Source organism: Acipenser ruthenus, chromosome 6, assembly GCF_902713425.1.
Source record: "Acipenser ruthenus chromosome 6, fAciRut3.2 maternal haplotype, whole genome shotgun sequence".
In the NCBI taxonomy this organism is placed as follows: Eukaryota; Metazoa; Chordata; class Actinopteri; order Acipenseriformes; family Acipenseridae; genus Acipenser; species Acipenser ruthenus.
This window is the reverse complement of record NC_081194.1, coordinates 14,001,134-14,014,697: the sequence shown is the minus strand read 5'-3', so window position 1 is coordinate 14,014,697 and position 13,564 is coordinate 14,001,134. Positions and strand designations below refer to the sequence as shown.

Genomic DNA, 13,564 nt, shown 5'->3' with positions numbered 1-13,564 from the left:
CAACACGGAAAACTCAAAGACGCTCCCCTGAAAGGCGAAGCGGAAATACTTCCTGTGTGCTGGATGAATAGGGACATGGAATACACGTCCTTCCGGTCCACTGTGATAAACCATTCATCTGGCCGGACAGCCTGGCGAGTACAGGGGATGCCAGCGTCTCGTTCTCTCTCAAACCAGAGTACAGGAGGGAAGCATTGAGGCTACCTGCCGAGACGCCTTGCGTTCTTGGTTAGAGTGCTGCAGCAATTCCTCAACCGCTGGTCCAAAGGTATGGTCAGGGGAGGTAGGGGCTGACATCAGGTTCGATAACATCCAGGGTGATCACTGGTGCAGGCGTTATCAGCTGAGCTGGGGCCAGAGCAAGGGCTTGAGCCTGCTGCCTGGTCAGCGCGTAGCCTACAGCGGAGTGGAGCACCGTCTACAGGCAGAGGGCATCGAGGCACTGCGTGCACCGAGCACCCGATCACCGAGTGCACCATGCTTGCACCAAGCAGTACGTGAACCAAGCACCGCTTGCACCACGTGCTCCGGGTGTACCGCACAGAAGTACCGTGCACACCAGGCACTGTTTTCACTGTGTACCATGCGCACAGCATGCACTGAGTACCATGCAACACCGTATGCATGTGCACCAAGCGCCGTGAGCAACATGTGCACTAAGGTGCTGTGCGACCGAGGCACCGAAGCACCGTGTGCACAGAGTGCACTGAGCACTGTGAGCACCGGGCACCGCATGCACTGTGTGAATCGAGCACCGTGCGCACCGAGGCACCAAAGTACCAGGGGCTGAGTGTGCACCGAGGTACCGAAGCACCGGGGGGGCAGCTAATGCAGCAGTGCCTGTCCTTACCGCATGGTCACATGCCTGGGCAGCGCGCAGTGTACACCAGGGAGACACTAGGGCTGAAGACGCCGCGGGCGAGCCAAAAGGCAAAACACAGCAAAACAATTGGGGGATAACACACTGTTGTTTGTTGTTGTCAAGGCCTGACACACGAAGGTGAGAGGCCAACGCAGCCGACGAGGTCTACTCTACAGTGGGGTGTACACGGCCCGATGGAGGAATACACGGCTGGTTGGCTGTTGTTGTTGTTTAAAGCAACTGCGCTGCATCTAATCCACAGCACGACCCAGACAAGCAGGGTTATGCAGTCTGGTATACAGTCAGGGGAAGCGCAGCGACAACCAAAACAAACAAGGCCCAGTCCAGCTGCCCAGATGGCGGCTGGTGGAATCACTCGTCAGCGGGGATGCGGCGAGGCCTAGCCCCGGTAGATGAACCGCGTTCTCCCACGAGTGTAGACTGAAAAGAAGTACACACTCACTCCTTTAAATCAATACTGCACAGGCAGTCAGTCACACACGATAGAGAGTAAGGAAAGGCAGCCTGCACGCAAACGAGCAGGCTGCTGAAAAAAAAGAGGCTTCAGTTTTGGAGCCGTTGATTCCAGGAAAGCGGCTAGCAGCTTTCAGCACGAATGCAGAGGAACTGCAGTCGACTCAGAAACACTCTTTTACACAAAACACTCAGTTCAACACAGAAGTCTTACCTTACTGTCTTGAGAGGCAAAAAGAGAAATGGCTTCCATGGAATGACGGTTTTAACCCCTCGGTAGACGGGACCGAGGATGTCATCCAGGAAGTGTCTATCGGCAACTCTGGTATAGAGAGTTCAATGAATACCTACCAGTAGGCAGGCATATCCCATATGTAATGTTTTGGTGGTCGTCTTCGAATTGAAAGGGAACTACCACTACACTGGAATATGTATTATTGTTTTATTCCATTTAATTAATATTTAACAACTTAAAACATCTTAAATGTTTAAAGACTTTATTATTAATATACTATGCTCAATTTTAATGTGGCATCTGTGGACAATTCCAAGAAGCATTGATCACAGGCCCCACTTCTGAAATAAAAAAAAACGACATTGTATATCGATAGCCGCTTCTCACCTAAAGCAGAGAAAGCCAAATACTGTAACTTCACATGAGATACAATAATGATCCTTTCAGGGTAAGAAATCACCTTAAAAACAATACTTTGAGCAACAATCATCATATAATTGCTAAACTAGACTAACTGTGAAGGCAGTTGGCAGGATTCCCAGCTATTTAAAATTGCTGTTTAGTGAGAATGAATACAAATGCAGTTAATGATTTTATAATGCAGCTATGCCTGTAACCAATGTATTAATTCAATCAATTAGACTGCTATCAGTTTCTGTAATTGTCCTGAATTCTCAGCCCCTTGAATTAAACCCCCACCAGCTTTACCAGCTTCAGACAACATGCACTGTCAACTGAGAATGTGCCTTAATTGCATTTATAAAAAATAAAGCCTGATTAAACCTTAAAAATAGTGTGCAAATAAATAAATCAGGTCAAAGGACTATGTATATAGTGCTTTGACCTGTTGAAGTCCAGGCGAAAAGGACAGGGTGTCAGATATTAACTATTTTGGTTAAACAATTTAATATGAATAAAATAAATACAAATAAACAAACAAATACATAAAGATTACCTTCACACCTGGGCACTGCTGAATGCCAGACCACACTTCCATCCTGCATCACACACGTAATTGTCTCAGAACCATGGGTTTTTATGAAGCCCTCGTCACAATGAAAAGAAACAGAACTGCCCAGCAGGAACCGGTCACCAAATCGTTGCCCATTGATGGGTATTCCAGGGTCATGGCATTCATTCTGCCCAAATGCTAACAAATATAAGCACATATCAAATTGATCAGAAATTATTGATGCCATTATTATGGCTCCTGATAATATTCTTTTTCAGAATTACCTATAAAACTGTAGTGGCCATGTCTTATGGACATAGAATCCACTATTGTTATATCAGCAAGCACACTTTGTAGAAAGTCCAGGTTGTTTACCCAAGTGAAAAATAATAATTGCCTAATTTTAGAATTGTGTTTTTGTTATAACTAGACAGGAAACATCTATAGTAAGGCTGACAAAATGTGTAAACCACTTGCAGTAAACTAAATGGCAAAATTGCAACAATAGGTGGGGCCTTCTCAAGAAAATATAATTGGTATATTAAAAAATAAAAAAATACCTTACAACTGGATTAATTATTAGTTTAGATTTACTAAGCCTACTAAGCAGTGCATAATACACTCATCCAGTCAGTTAGAAAAAATCAATCCTTCTGTGATGGTATACACTACAGAACATTCTGTAATGCACGTTCAGGATGCAATGTAGCCCATACCAACTTTCACTTTTATGAATACTTTTACACTGCAAAATGATGCAGATAACCTGGCATTCTGCAAATCTATAAATCTAAAACAGTTTTACCTGTAGATGCCAGAATGTCTAGGATTATAAGGCTAGGTTGTTTTTGAGTCTGAAACACTACATTTTGTAAACCCAGACTATCAAATTGCGCTTTACTTGCCAATCTTAATGTGCCATGATTTCAAGGTTTGAGGTTTTAGGGATGCACACATTTGGGACTCCCTATCTCATTTTATTATACCATCCAGAATAATTTATTTGCTTCTTTGATAATAGACCACTGGACACAGAGATGTGCAGTGAATAAAAAACATCCACAGAGAGTGTGAACTTTAGGTTATTATCATAACCCTGGTTCCCTGAAATAGAAATGTACCATTACCTCATGGGTATTAATCCTTTGATACTTTGTCTAACCTGAATAGATATTCCAAAGCTGTACGTAGTGCCAGTGACGCAGTCGCCCCCGCCCCCACCCCCGCCCCCGCCCCCAAGGGCATAAAAGAGACTGCTGACACTCAAAACGTCATCATTTTTTCCTCAAGACTGCTGCAATAAGACGCAGTGACCTTGAAGGTTAATGGTTACATTTCTATTTCAGGGAATCAGGGTTATGATAATAACCTAATGTTCCCTTTCAAGCACGAAATGTAAACACAAGTGAACAATAATAATAAAATCAGATATAACACTATGTGTCACTTATCTGTTCGTAGATCTCTCTCTCTCTCTCTCTCTCTCTCTCTCTCTCTATCAGGTCAGTGAAAGGAAAAATGATGAGGTTTTGAGTGTCAATAGTCTCTTTTATGCCCTTAGGGTCAGAGCGCAACTGTGTAACTGGTACTACGTGCAGCTTTGGAATATCTATTCAGGTTAGATGGAATCAAAGGATTAATACCCATGAGGTAATGGTTACATTTCGTACTTGAAAGGGAACCTCAAGTATGCTCCCAATGCTGTCAGTGGGCTGCTAACTGCATCCCACAGCTGTCACATCCTTTCAAAAAAAGCCTACAATCTTATAGTGAAACACTGCATCCATTCTCCTGCTGAAGAGTGTGGTCTTGTGATAACAACTAAAAACTGTGAGCAACAAACCTTGCCTTTTAATTGCAGCTCAACAAATATCTACCATAAATCTCCACATATAGCATGCATCATTTTTCTATACAATTCATGATTCTTCTCTACATATACCTATTTTAAAATTGCGTGATATCTGTTTTATAAGTGTTCACAACATATAAAATAAAATGACACAGTTTAAGAACTGTGAAAATAGAAGTTAAATATTTATGTTAATTTTACATAACTTTGTTTCTTCCCCTTTGTTTTTAAAACAGGTTCCAGTTGCAAAATATATTCAGCACTGTAAGATATAATAGGTAAAGATATGTAATCTTTTTGCTCATTTCATTACTTGTGTATGTTATGTTAAATCCTCTTCCTGTGTTGGAGTGATCAGACTGAAACTCTAGTCGCACTATGTGTCCATTACTGGCAATTTGAGAAGGGACATCTTTGCCAGAGAATGTTCCAAATGTTGTTGCTTCAGACACCCCGTCATCCTTCACTGTTAGGTAGTCAAACTGGGGCTCCACGTCGAAATCGCTGAAGATGAGATGGATTCTACTGCCTGGTTCAGCAATAATCAGCCACACACAGTTCATGTTGTTTCCATACTCCTCTGGGTAGTTGGGAGACAGGATAATTCCTGATGGAGCCGTGAAATTGAAAAAGCAGGAGACTGTATAAAGGAAAAAAAAAAATAACAACCTGTCACAGTTAGGAAACCTAGTGAGTTCATACTTTTACTTACCCAGTTTAGGCAGCCTTGCAAATTATACTTGACATGACTACATAATAAATGACTGTTTTTACACGATTTCTGCAATTACTCATAATAGACAAAGAAAATACGCCCACCACAAGATTGTTAACATGTATTTAAACCTGAACTATAAAAATTTAATTATGACTTTCTATCTACAATTTTGACTAATTTATTTTTTAATCATTTATGCATGTATTGCAAGCTATGTTTATTTACATGTCTAATGTGCTTGATTTGTTTAAAAAAATGTCTCGTAATAATAATAATAATAATAATAATAATAATAATAATAATAATAATAATAATAGGTGAAAAATTGCATAAGAAATGTTTATAAAACAGTAAATGAATAAGGAATATGTTCTAGAAACAGGTTTATTCCATTAATAATCTATCCTGAAAACTACAATAGAACTGAAAAAAATGTGGCAGGGCTTTTCATGAAACAATACAATGACAAATTATAAAAATGTACTACAGAACATGATCCCATTTTAATGGGTTAAAAAGCTGCAATATTTAATCTAAACTTGTTTAGATTTTATTTTATTTTAAAGTTTATGTGAACGTGATTTACTGGCTCTAATACTGTTTACTCCTGCCACTTTTAAGCCGATGGCTTAGGTCTTGGTTTTGATCTACTGTCAATGCAGTAGACCAAAGACGGCTCACGTTTGCCACGTACACTCGTGGGCAACTCCTCGATTATCAGTGTCAAACAGGCACAGACAACAGCAACAGGAAGTGATTGTTACTCGGACAACAGAACCAAACAATATCTTTGACTGAACGCTGAGAGAGACAGAGGCAGAGGATTGTAAAATACAAACAGACTTATATTTGTGAATTTGAACTAAATGTGAAAAAAGCCGAGTTGCCATGAAACTGTATTGTTAGAAAAAAGAAAATGTCACACATATCTAGAAATGTAACCTTTGATCGTATTTTGATACGTATCAATATGAGGAAATGTTCGGTTTTGTGGGTACCATTCATTCTCGAATTAAACAAATCATTACAGTAAAGTTGCTAAGAAAATGAAAGTTTTCCTTCATGTGGTGAATACAGTTTTTGTTTAAAAGTGCTTTTAGACCTGCACATAACGCTTGTTTAATTATATGCATCACAGCACTAACAATCATACAATTTGAAAAATAAAGCCTCACACTTGAGGAAGTTTAATCAAATTAAATGTATAGACTTTATTTTTCAAAGTGTATAATTGTAAGTGCTGTGATGTTTCACAGTTTTCAGCCTTAATTTCTTGTCCCGGTAAAATTGTTAAATCGTCCCGGTTTTGCTATCATATTAACATTTTTTTTTTAAAAGTACAAAACAGTATCAGTGTGCTTAGCAAGTTAACAGCAGAGTAATTTATTAGGTTGTGTTAGCGCCATTCAAAATAAAATAAACAATCTTATGCATTATGTGTTTAATAATTCTGATTATGTGTATATCACATGTTTAAATGGTAATAGCTGATCATTTTTTCTAATCTGGCTTTTTGTACATTTAAATTGTTTTGTTCTGATCTGCAATAAATACACCCAATGTTTATTTTAAATTATGATTTTATTATTATATACTGTTATTTTAATGGCGTCGGTGAATTGACCAAAAAAAAAAAAGAAGTCCCTGTTTTTCACTCTGGAAACCCTATATGTATAAGCACCATCTTATAAACAAAGGAAATATTTTGATTTATGAAAGGCTTTATTTTTTAAATTGTATAATCAATAGTTCCGTTATGTGTTGTTAGTGTATGGTAAATAAACTTAGTTTCGCTTTTGTTGAATAGCTAAAATAAGTATTTGTCATGGGTAAGAAAATAAACAGGTTATTGTTTCCATTTACATATAATAAGAGTTGGCAGACTGATGTGTAAATGTATACAATAACACCTGTTTCTTTAAATGTCTTATATGCACATATTATATGCTTCGCTCCATTTCTGATAGACAAAATGTAATCTTAACTAGAACTGCCAGGCAGTTTTTCTGGTACCAGTACCAATCACTTAAGCAATTACTGGAAGAAGCATGTTTAGTTCTTGATATTTGCCAAGTTTGATATCAGTAACTTCACCGGATGAGGTGAAGATTTTGAAAGATTTCTTTCCAAAAAATGCATCAGGTGGCCATCTTGGTTCACGCACAAACACCATTTTTGAAAAAGTTAATTGTACTGACACACGCATGATGGTTTTCAGGTTTGGAGTTAATCAAGTAAATCATTTTTAAACTGAAGCAGTTTTAAATTTAAAAAGAAAATGTAGGGCCATATTTGAATTCCATTGTCCCTAGGATGACGCCTACCAAGTTAGGAGTTAGCTGGTTTAAATGGTTTGCAAACGGAAGCAGTTTGATGTTTGGGCTCGTTTTGGTGAATTTGGTGGCAGCCATTTTGATAGTAAAATTTATCGCAGCAACTTCTGCTTTGCAAACTTGAAGTGGGTTTGGTTCAATCACTTCACCAGTTCCCAAGAAAAAGATTTTGAAAGGTTTCTAAAAAAAAAAATGCGTCAAACAGCCATTTTGATTCGAGTCAGTTGTATTGATACAGTGACAGGGATGATGCTTGTGAAATTTGGAGAGTCAAGTAAACCATTTGTCAACTGAGACAGTTTTAAATTTAAGCAGTTCTCCAGAAGAAGATTTTGAAAGTTTTTTTTTCCAAAAAATGCGTCGGGCAGCCATCTTGGTTCACGCACAAACACCATAGTTTTCGAGCAGAAGCAGTTTGTTGTTTGGTGCGCATTTTGGTGAATTTGGTGGCAGCCATTTTGATAGTAAGCTTTATCGCAGCAACTTCTGCTTTGCAAACTTGAAGCGGTTTGGTTGCTGATGACATATGCAAAGTTTCATTTCAATTGGTTCATCAGTTCCCAAAAAGAAGATTTTGAAAGGTTTTTCCAGAAAATGCGTCAGGCTGCCATCTTGGTTGACGCAGGAGTGCAATTTTCTTTGCATCTCAACTTTAATCTACACGGGATGATACCTGTCAAGTTTCATGTTGATTGGTTACACCGCGTGCGAACAGGAGCAGTTTGAAGTTGATGGAAGAAGAAGAAGAAGAAGAAATCCTAACAATAACAATAGGCTTCGCAGCCATTCTGGCTGGGAAGCCTGATTAGCACGGAATTACCACCTTGAAGTAGAAACACTCAGGTGACACAAATGACAGGCTTGTTCTTGATTTAAACACTTCCGCCATCAGGCATTCACTACAGTTCAGGGCTGTGTGAGCACATACAGGGCCAAAGCTAGTCTAGGTCTGATCGAACCTAAGCAAGTTCAGGTCCGAGTGGTAAGTGTAAACACACCATAAAAGTCCAATAGTCAATGGTGTGGCTTTTTTTATCCAAAACAATTGGATAGCGCTAAGATGCAGGAATATTCAATAAGCCACCTAATTATATTTAGGTATCTCGTAAACAGTGCTTATCATACCATTTGAAACCAGTACCAACATTTAGGAAAGGTACGATGAGTGCAGGATGTTTCTTCCACACTCTTTTTTTGATAATGCATTCACGCAAATCTATTTCAAAGCAAGGTGAAGGTGACCCTCACCAAACCCTAATTCAGTGGAACATATGCAGAATTTAGTGGAATTGCCTAGTTAGATTACATTTTGACACACTTTAATAAAACCAAGACAATTTGATAGAAGATTATGATTCGGTCCAAAATGTTGGTCTGCAAATAATTACATTTCCAACACAATAAATTACATTACTTATATCCCAATTCCCAAGTACATCCTTATTGATATTTGTAATCTGTGGAGTTGTCTGAAATGAGTATGAGCTCCAGCATGTAAAATATTAAGGGAAGACAGAGTTTGAGAGAGGTTGTAGGCAGTGATTTTTGGTCAAATGGAATTTTCATTATTCCCATACTTTGCGCTATGATTATAAAACAACATTAAATAAAAAAAAAAAAAGATGTGCACATTAAATACAACACTGAAAGCTAAATTAAATTAATTGAAAACACTACTTAATGGCCTGCATTATTTCCATGTTCAGTAATATAATAACATCACTGCAGGGTTTATTATTATTATTATTATTACAAAATGTTGAGTGAATATAAACATACAAACCATTCATATGCAATAAATCCTTTTTTTTTTACAACTGTCAGCTAACTGTGGTAGATTTTTGCTCATCTAATTACTCATTCTCTATGGCAGTGCTGATTAATTACAGTAATACATTTTGAAATAACTCTTACAGACACAGCTGGGTTTGTTTCCAGACCACTGGTTATTTTGCTGGCAAGAGATTGTCCTTTCTCCAACCAATTCAAAAGCTGCCTGACACTCAAATGTCAGCGTGTCTCGATGTAAAAAACTGCTGCCAGCACGTTTACCATAGGCTGGTATTCCAGGATCTCCGCACCCTCCTCTGTCAATTTCTAGAAAACAAAAAGTGTTATACAGTGTTATACAGTAATTGTATTGTCATTTTTCTCTTAGTATATTAGTACATATGCTGCAATACAGTAAACAAGCACATGGAAAATGGGTGTAATTTTATAACCATGAAAAATGCAATATTCACTAGAGATATGCTAATAATTAGTGTACAGAATATTAGTAGTGCAGTGACTATCAATGATATTCAAGAGACATGACCATGGCAATTAATTGGGATTGTGTGGCTACAATTTGGCTCAGGGCCCAGGCTACTGTCCTCCAAGGGAGCGGTGGCAGACTCTCTGGAAAGGGCTACTGCAAATCTGGGGCTAATGGGAAACAGAGGGATTAAAACACAAGTTAAGAGGGACATTACTGATGTGTAAAATTTGCAAAGCAAGATGACACAATTTACCAGATACTGTGAGAATTACCACTGTAAAGAGCAAGTCTTAAAATATCACAATTATCTTGTTTAGATTTTGTATATCATTTGTGTCAGTCATCACCACATCCAGGTGACTTTTTAAAAGCAACTCTGTTGTCTCAATTGAGCTCTCAAAAATGTCCCCTTCTTAAGCAGAGCTGATACACCAGAGTATAAGAAATACATCAGTAAGTAACACCACATATATGCAAACAAGAATAGATAAGTATTCACTGTGATATTTCAGACATGTACAGTCTACACCACTTAACTGTATATCGTTTAAGTGTATATCCTGCCTAAGTGTATCAAAAACCAAAATGTTAGGTTAACCATTACTTAATGGGTATTTACCTCCTAAAGACCCAAATCTTTAATACTTTATACCAAAGCTGCTCCCCGAGCCTGTGACGCAGTCATGACCCCGTTCCCGAGTGATCAAAAAGACTGCAGTCACAGATCTCAGCGTCATTTTCCTTCAAGCCTGCTGCAAATAATGGCCATAGCGACCTTGAAGGTTAATGGTTACATTTCAATTTCAAGGAACCAGGTTGTGACACAATTACATCTTGGCCGAATTTGTCACTCTGTTTTGGACCCATAACCCGTCTTCTAGTGCAGGAAATAATTTAAACAGGGTGGTACCTGTGTGTTTATTATGTACAAAACAGAAAATAAAATAACCAAAACAAAAGCCTAACTCCAACCTGAAGTGCATACTAAACTTTGTAAGTTATATCTAACACAAACCGGACAGCTACGTCATTTACTGGTAACCAAAACATTCATTCACAGTATTCCAATTCCTTTTTACAATTGTTGTTCTCAGGTCTTTATTCGGGTCTCTGCCTTAACACCAACCACGATAACTGCACCAACCCCTACTTAAATACCAGTTGTAATTGTTAACAGGTGTTTCAAATTAATCACCTGGGTAAATCATGCTCGGCCATGCTACCTAACAGTGTTCTGGGAAATGTAGTCTTGATGCTTATAACAAGACTACATTTTCTTCTCACTGAGGATACAGGCTGTGCAGTAACTGCAACCCAACATATTTACCCTCAACTACTTTATCCAACCTTCTGTTACACAGGGTTATGATAATAACCTAATGTTCCCTTTCAAGTATGAAATGTAACCATTATTGAATGGGTGTATACCAAAGCAGTCGCAAGGGCATGATTGCAGAACGACCGGAATGCTACAAGGCTAAGCTGAGAGGCTGCCCTGTGCGTCACCATTCAGTACCCCAGTAACAAGTAGCTAGGGTGAAAAAATTGAGGGAGAATTTCACTTCTATGTCTGCGTTGTAAGGGTTGTCTGGGAAGCCGCCCTTAAAACTAGTTACAAAACTAGGGTTTCTGAGGATCCACAACATTTAGCGTGTAGAACCTAGTGAATGAATGGGGAGTAGCCCACAACGCCACATTGCATATGTCCTTGACAGATGCACCCTGGAATAAAGCCCACGAAGTTTGCAAGGCCCTTGGTAGAAAGGGCAGTAATCTTTATGGAGGTGGCACGTTGGCCAGCTCATTGGCAGTCCTGACTGTGTCAGCTATGCAGTTGGACAGCCATTGCTTAGACAGGACTTGCCCACGGGACTTTGCCCCATAGCAGACAAAAAATTATTCAAACTGCCCTGTCAGACTGGAAAGGAGATGGAGGGAAAGTCTCCAATTTCATAGACTGGTTGACATGGAAAGCCGAGATAGTCTTCAGCAAGAATGCCTGCATCTCACTCACCCGCTTTGCGGAGGTGACAGCAAGCAAGAAAGCCACTTTATAAGATAGCAATTTCAGCTCAGCTGAATGCAGGGTTTCAAATGAAGGTTTCATGAGTACATTAAGCACCACGTTTAGCCTCCAGCGAGGGACAATTTCCTTCATAGACGGGCCGAGTTCGGTGACCTCGACACCAGTTCAGTACCAGTTCGGAACCAGGTCGGTTCTTCACTGGTTCAGTGACTTCAGTAGCGGTTTGGTGACTTTGGCACCGGGTTGCTGCCGAGTTGGAACCAGGTTGTTTAGGTACCAGTTTGGTGTACTTAACACCGACCAATTCTGGACCGGGTCGGAACCAGGTTGGTTCGGTACCAGTGCCTCGGTCCTGGTTCGGAACCGGGTCGGTTCGGCACCGGTTCAGTGACTTCGGCTTCAGATTTACTTCAATGAAGCTGAACAGTCAGATTAATGTCTTAACATGCTTCAGTAAAACTATTAGAATATATTTTCCAAGATAGCTGTATAGTATTGTAGTGTGCATACTTCTAATTTTAAATGGTTCTGTAATCAGGATAAATGAAAAGTGACAACTGAAAAAAAAAAAAAAAAAAAAGAAAACAAGCAGTCATGCTACATTGTTTTTACTAAACACATTTTATAACATAATATTATCTTTCCCATTTTTTTTCTTCCTCAGAACCTAGTTCTTTCTGACATTTTCTTTTCATAAATATATAACTAAAGACAGAAATACCAAAATAACTCTCCAGGCCTACACTAGCAGGGCCAAATTTGATCAATTGTTCACCTTTTATCATTTGACACAAGCTTTGCATCAGTGTTGAAATTATTTCTATCTTGGTAGCCTGGTAGAGACTAAGCAACAAATGAGTTACTGTAAAATCAACATATTATTTGTTTTACTTTCACTACTGTAGCGTTCTGGCAGAACTATTAGCAATGAAGGAGAATGGACCACTTCAAATAAAGTCACTTTATACAACAAGGAGGGCTCAATAGAGCTAGTTCAGCATACATGTTATAAACTGCCACTAAATAGAACACTTTTTGTCAAGAAGCCTGTAAATGTCAGTGAAACAATATGGAAAAAATGCAATTTCAGTCAAAGGTGAAAAAAGATTTTGCCTCAACATGCATCAGTAACACTCAGTAATACTTTTTTTTTAATGGAAACTACTAAGATCAATACAGACTTTCAAACACAGCTGGGAATAAAGTGCTGAAGTAACAGAACAAAAAAGCCTTCGAACAAAAGTTCTCATTTATCAGTGTTGTTTATGACTGAAAATTAATAGAATAGAAGTTTGTGGGTGCGACCCCATCTACAGTTATATTCACATTAATTAAACCTGTTTCTTTCAGTTTTCTTTTTGACATATGCCTGTGACAGGGTACTCCCCGCCCCTGTGCATGTGATGTTTTGTGTTATTTTTGTATTTGTTGTATTATTTAAATGTACTGTTTTGTGTGTAAAAACATGCCATTTTGATGAATGTGGTTGAGGGATAAATTCGGTAATTGATAGCCAGTTGATAGCCAGTTGACCTAAGCCACAATGTAAAACACCTGCAGCTTTGGCTGAACGGGATTGTGTGTTCAGGAGTATAGAACGGGAGTAGAGAGAGAGAGAGAGGAGGTAAAATAATAACTATAATAAAACAATTACTACTCGTGCTGGAACTACCAGCACGACACTTGTTTGTTGTTAGTGTTTTGTTTGTCTGTTTATTTTGGCCATCGCACCTTTTGTTTTGTGAAGTGTTTTGTTTCTGTTTAAACTTTTTATTTATTATTAATAAAATGCACAAGCAGCGCTTTCATTCATACCCCAGAGCTGCTTGTGTCTGTCTTCTTCCAGGTCTGT

At 38.8% G+C, this 13,564-nt stretch overlaps 1 protein-coding gene across 1 annotated transcript in view; it reads right to left on the bottom strand.

The window, feature by feature from the left end:
• LOC117411047 (CUB and sushi domain-containing protein 1-like) overlaps window positions 1-13,564 on the bottom strand; it is a 615,018-nt gene that overhangs the window by 175,884 nt on the left and 425,570 nt on the right. The window contains exons 13-15 of the mRNA XM_034921683.2: window positions 9,341-9,523; window positions 4,689-5,015; window positions 2,527-2,721 (exon numbers count right to left, since the gene is read on the bottom strand). Of these exons, the coding sequence (XP_034777574.2) occupies window positions 2,527-2,721; window positions 4,689-5,015; window positions 9,341-9,523 (705 nt within the window). The remainder of the gene's footprint in view (window positions 1-2,526; window positions 2,722-4,688; window positions 5,016-9,340; window positions 9,524-13,564) is intronic.